Source organism: Eucalyptus grandis, chromosome 6, assembly GCF_016545825.1.
Source record: "Eucalyptus grandis isolate ANBG69807.140 chromosome 6, ASM1654582v1, whole genome shotgun sequence".
NCBI lineage: Eukaryota > Viridiplantae > Streptophyta > Magnoliopsida > Myrtales > Myrtaceae > Eucalyptus > Eucalyptus grandis.
In genome coordinates, this window is record NC_052617.1 from 12,562,095 (window position 1) to 12,568,694 (window position 6,600).

The 6,600-nt window shown below is 39.9% G+C and overlaps 1 protein-coding gene across 1 annotated transcript; it reads right to left on the reverse strand.

Annotated features, from left to right (window-relative positions):
• Positions 1-861: 861 nt before the first annotated feature.
• On the reverse strand, positions 862-6,490 carry LOC120294864 (putative ubiquitin-conjugating enzyme E2 38). The gene is given in 7 exon segments (XM_039315675.1): positions 862-1,538; positions 3,011-3,099; positions 3,102-3,324; positions 3,408-3,547; positions 3,923-3,986; positions 4,071-5,162; positions 5,757-6,490. Coding segments are annotated over 6 exon segments (1,074 nt in total). The 5' UTR covers positions 4,332-5,162; positions 5,757-6,490; the 3' UTR covers positions 862-1,241.
• Between the last annotated feature and the right edge of the window lie 110 nt (positions 6,491-6,600).

Below are 6,600 nucleotides of genomic sequence, written 5' to 3' on the forward strand. Positions count from 1 at the left end.
TTCTTTTCCCCCCACTTAGGCAAGTGAATAGGACGTCGTTGTCCCCTTTGTCACGAGGTGGTGGGGACGGAGCAACGAAGTTAAAATATGTGGATGACGATGTGCAGGAAGACTTCAGAAGTCGGGCAGAGGACGAGGATTTTTCCTCCTTCGAACCAAACGAGACGAAAAAGGAGAGGGAGAATTTCAAAGCAACTTTTCTAAAAGGTCCTTTTGGAGCGGAGCACTTCCATCTACTCTTATTCGACGGAGACCGAGGGTAGTCAATAGGGACGGAAGAATCCCATCTTCGTTTCCCCTGAAGCCAGACCATGCCTCCGAAAGAACGGTCTCGCAAACGCTACACGTCTCTAGGAGGCCCAGAGGGAACACAGTTAGATTAGTTGAGTACTCCAAAAGACCCAGGCTCCGAATTTTGTATCGATGACGAAATCAGTTACAAAGGCAAGGAACTGCAAATACAAAGAAAGCAAATGGACGTTCTAAATCCTATAATTGATTTTCGACAAAAACGGTAGCAGAACAATCTATATATGAGAACATCAACACATATCAGAGGTGAGACCATACTAGTGAGGACTGAGAAGTAGAATCTCGGAATCCTTATGAACCTATCCTCATTTAACTCAACCGACCACCAGAAGAGTTCTCATTCATCCAGCGAAACATCTCGACCAATATAATCAAACCATGAAATGAAGGGGTGAAATTAATCAACAGGCATACTAAACAAATGCCTCGATTCATTTTATCAAGTGGAACATCTCTGGAACATCTCACATGGCATGCTAAACAAAACGCCAGAGTGATCAGAGTGACCCACTCTCAAGAGACACCAAATTGTCACATTCAAATAGGATATATCATGCTGTCCAAAACTCGTTTACCACTGATACCACACAATAACATAGGAAACATGCTGGAAGAATGCTCTGCAACCTCCGTCCAGTGAAACAGATAACAAAGGCTGGAGAAATCCAGCAAACAGCAGAATAATTTAGAAGCACGATATGAAAGACTAACATAGCATATCAGCAATTGGCGGAACAGAGCACCTTCTATATATATATATGTTATCATCAAAGGTGAATTCTATAACTCATCCATATCTACACCTCTGTACATTATCCAAAATCATCCGCAAAAACATCCAGCACGTTCACTGATCCCTAGTCAGCAAGAACCTTAATCTGTGTTGCCACCGAAAAAAGATGGTCTCAATCAAGAAGTTATTTGGATATTCACTCCGCTGTCGTCGCTGGAGCCGGAGGTGGAACCGGAGCTGGAGGCACAAATTTCTCCAAGTCCTTGATCCCAAGTCTCCTAAATTCTTTCACCAGAAGGCTAATATACTTAGATACAGTATCCTTAAAGCGGGGGGAGCTGGTGCGAGAGCTGCTCCTATGATCGGCATCAACATCTTGTACACCACCTTTAAGAAGGCATCCAACCTGAGCCCCTTCTGCGTATGCTTTACAAGCCATCAGAATATCTGGAGCGCACTTGAAGAAATGACCCTTAACAAGATCCTCGAAATGCTGCAGCCAGAAATGAGAATCATAATGCAGCTAGAGGTAAGAGGGACGCATGCATCTCATAATTAGCCAAAAGAATGTCTAGAATCCTACCACAAAATCCAAAGACTAACTTGATACATATTGCTAAAGATATTGCATTTCAACGCCAAAAAACTCCAAAAAGCAAAAGGGTATAAATGCAGAACATCACAATAACATGGGATGCAACTTAAACGTGCAAAAGATTTCAGGGTTGTCCAATTCCCAAGTTTCTTCCAAAATTTTGTAGACATCAGAGAAGAAATTGCGGAAGGGATTCCCAGGATTGTGTGCGATCAAATAGCTTGCCCACTATGGAAGTTAGTGGGGCTAAAAACCAAATTATCCAAGGCCGTTATCGCAACCTAACACCGATAGCTGTAGAACTACAAAAGAACCAGCAAACATCCATAATATCACTCCACAGTCACCTTCAACGACCTTTTATTAGTACATTACGACACCAGAGTATGAGATATTACAGAAAAAGCAAGACCCAGAGTATGAGATATTTCAGAAAAAGCAAGACCCGGTGTGTAACTTTTTATGAGAAAATAGAAACACGACTCCACAGCAAGATGCCCATCACAGCCAAGCCAGGAAAAACTAGTCATACAACCCTTAACGGAAATGCAAAATGAAAGATGACAACTAACATGAACAAAGCATGAAAGCATGAAGCACCTAACCATAATTGAAAATAGAACAAATGTTACATTGCTTACAGCACTCCAATTATTCTGTTACGAGAGGAAAATATAGTGTAGAATTCATAAATCGCAAAGATACACCTCGAGGCTTCTCCAAAAACATTTAGAACTGTTGTTGTTCTTTGATAAAAGAAAAACACTGCCAAGACTCGTCAGGAAATCTAATCTCTAATCCCCAGATGTTAATGTTAATGATCACTCCCATTAGTCCATAACCACAAGACTATGCAACTTTAACCAGTTGTTTCTATCTATATGTGTTCTCAGTGAAGAAGACAAGTGCGGTAATCTTACCATGTCATCTGTATTATTAAGTTGGTGGCAAAAAAAAGAAGGCTCCACTGCAAAATACTAAGAAAAATTGCCGCCTTCAGTCTCTGATTGGTGGCAAAAAGTAAGACAATGTAACTACTATTATCAAGCAGATATCCCACCCCCACATCAAAGGTCTAACATAAGAACATATCATTCGAGAAGCACTCCAAAAACAGTATGGTACCAAATAAACTACAGGACTCACATACAGACTTCCTCAACATATACAATTTGGAATTTCATAGACGTAAAAGTTAAGGGGGTGAACAAACACCATGCTACAGAAATATTAAAAACGCAACGTCGGCAAACCACAGCATCATATTTGGCATTCACAATAGTCTATGTAATTGTCTAAGGCGAACAAGTACCATATTTGCCCTGTAGTTATAAACAGATCTGCAGAAGATGCGCAAAAACAAGCGTTACCTTAGGAGGCTTCTTCATATTATATATCATTGTTCTCAGTGAAAGGATGAATGTATCTTCATTATATGTCATCGCTGTCGATTCTCCTGCTCAGTGTTCATTGACCTCTCATATCCAGGCTCATTAAAATAGGGCTTTGAGTTTAGTATAAGCCCCTGTATGGATACCAGAACTTGCAGTGCAGTTGAAACGCCAGGAATCCACTTCTCATTCTTGTGTTGACCAGACCAAGTGCCAAGGAGGCTGAGGCATACCTTCCCACAGTTATACAGATTTGGATTGATGCGAAGCCCACCAGAATGATAGTAAACTTTCTGAAATTGAGATCCTTAGAATCAGTGTACAGTACACACTAAAAAGATAAAATAAATATAAAACACTTCTTTCAAATGCGTACTGGAGGTACACCAGGATAACCGGAAGGAAAGGAAACATCAAAGAAGAAAAGACCGTCGTGGTAAGGGGTGCCTTCAGCTCCAATCATTACAGCCCTCAAGAGATCCATTCGTGTTTCATAAACCCTTACAAAAATGGTATCTGTAAAGGTAATAACATGAAAGAAAAAGAGTCAGAACATGGTCTCCACTGCTGCTGAGGCAGCAAAAGCCAATAAGTCCCACACACTTGGCCAGCTTCATTCTTTGTCTTTGTTTAATAAGTAGTACAGAGAACTTTGTCAAAACAACTATTCAGGTACATCAGTTCTCAACTTCATTTTTACCACAGGTTTGCCTTTGCCAAAAGCAAATATATGAGATGCTAATTGCTATTATGCTGAGTCATGCAAATAATATGAGCAACAACAGAACATTGAAGAATTTATTTTAGAGAGTCTTTCCCCTCAAAGGGACATTTAACCACAAAGATCCCAAGAAAGAGGTAATTACAACAGTGAGAGACACGACCCCAAACCTGGCAAATCCTTCTCAAGAATCTTCCACTCCTCCTGTATTCTCTTCGCCCAGTTTTTTGGAGGCTGTGAGGCTGATGAAGTTAGAGAACCGTATGACTTACAAATTTTCATCGAAAGAAGTACTTAAATATGTTTTAGAGTACTCACTTGCTTCGCTCCACAACTATCACTTGTATAATGATGATCAGAATGATCTTGAACAGTGTCGAATTGTTTAAAAAGCTTCAGCTTTCTCATAACTTCCTCTTCAAAACCATCACCCTGATCTTCTGTCAAATCATCAGGAAACTTGCCGTCTTCCTCTTCCACGGGAAGGATATGTACAGAGGATTGCAAAGGCGACACATAACTAGTATAAGCAGAATGTTTATATGATTGACCCTTGGGATGCTTAGGATGGCCCATCATCCATGAACCAAATGGTACTGATCCAGAAGAAGGGCTGTGCGTGCCTGTTTGAGCAGGAATGGAGGGACAAATGAATAGCTTGAACCGCTAGGATTGCTTCCACTGGTGTTGATAACTTCGCCCATAAAGGAGGCTCAACTCCAGACGGAGGCTTTATAAGATCAAATTTATTTACAGCACTGGATTTGGAAGAACTACCAGATGCATCTGGCGTCTTCTTATTTCGAAAAGGCTCAAAAATGCGCCGAGCTTTAAATGATTCCAATCCAAATGGCAAGGCCTTGGAATTGCCACTACGTTGTGAAGAAGCACGATTCTTTTACTTTGGCCATTCTGTGTGACTAAGTAGGGTGCTGATGTATCCATTGAAGTAGATTGACTCACTGAGTCGACTTGGCCTGGCAGACCATGAACAACTGAAGTATGGTTCACCTGAGTTTGCACAGGCTCGGTCAAGCCAATATGTTCCATCCCCTGGAGGTTCAATGAGGCATCAGTTTGTATCAGAGAGCTTGAACCATTCAAACTACTGCCACCACTGGACTTGTCTTCATACTTGGGGAGATCCGACAACCAAGGTATAGGTGCTTCCACGCCTGGAGGTATATCCATATTATCAAAATGAGCTTGAAGTGTATCGTATTCATCAACATCCAGTACATCTTCAAAAAGGTCCATGTAATCATCCTCATAAGAAGTAGGATCATAAATTTGGCCGTCCAGATTTACAAAGGAATGTGAATCCTGCACTAAAGCGTCAAGCGAAATGCCCCCATTGATTGATCCATCAGCACTACCATTGACACCGAGAACAAGAGGCGTACCAGCATCCTGTTGAATCCAATATTTAAGTGAAACAGAGACATAAGCCAAAGAATTTCTACAAACATCAAGCTTTCAGACGGGTCAATTTCACATTGACTAAATCAAATTACCACTTAGGATCCCCCAGTCACTAAGCTTTAAAAAAAAATTTCTTAGAAAATCACTCAAGTTCATTATTTCATATCAAATCATTACATCCAGTTTATTGAGTTTCAAATGACCATCACCAGGCATAATATCGGACTGAACAGGGTGCTCAAGTGTTGATGTGGCAAACTTAAGCCCTGAGAACAAAAAAGAAAGTGACGGCCACCCAAATCCACCTGCCAACAATAGATTTGACCTTGGGGGTGCTGTCAAAAGAGACCAAGTCTGACAAACAACCGGATTTAGGGTAGATTTGGTCCACGCCTTTTGCCATTTGGTATAGAAATGAAATATGAAGTCCATGGACTAATAGCATCAAATTAGAATTCAGCAATCCAAGGAATAACTGAACAATTCAATAATACAAAGTGCAATTTGACAGAGGCAGAATAGAAAACGATGTCATATGTCATCATAGAAAAGGTTAGGAACTAAATGACAAGTATCACATACCACTGCTTGACCATTGCAGTAATCATCAACATCGATCACTGCTTTGCCTTTCCTCATGGCATCAACATTTTTATCAATGACCACAAGATCAGCACAATCATCATCGTTGTCAATATCAATTACTTCATGGAAAATAGCCTGCACAGAAGTTTATGCAAGAGCAGTGTCAAATATCAATTACTTCATGTAACATGTCCATGCTTAACGATAAGAGCAATGTCAAATAGCAGTACAAAGAAGAAGCCACTATAAATACTATGTTACTAGAAAGACAAGCAATTTTATGCTGTTTTAAAATGAGTAACCAACTACCACCATTGATTGATTTTTTTATTTTATTTTTTTAGCAGCTTTAACATAGGAAGATGAATGGATAGATGCAATTTCATTGACATTAAAGGATTTAAGGTGAAGCACTTTATTACTTCAATGAAATGAGGCAGCCAGGTTACAGGAGCTAGAGCATATGCACATTGTTGGATGACACAATCTTGGTTGTAAATCCTTTGTGAAAAGCTTCACAGTTTTGTTACACACATTTATATATCAATAGAGTACCGCACGTTGGAAAGATGATGCTTCCTGCATTTGGCTTTATGTTGGAAAACATCACAAAAGAAGTTCCATTTGCCTAGAAGTCAGAGAGATGAAACCTTACTTAGGTTTAAAAGAAATTACTATTCCTTCTGATGTAAACTTAAAAGACAAGTATTTAGGTCTACGAATTCACTAACATGCTGCTTATATTGACTTTATACATTTTAACCAACAATTAGATTAACACTCCCCATTCAAAGGCTAAATGCAAGACCTTAGTCCTCAAAGATATTCAACATCTCAATCC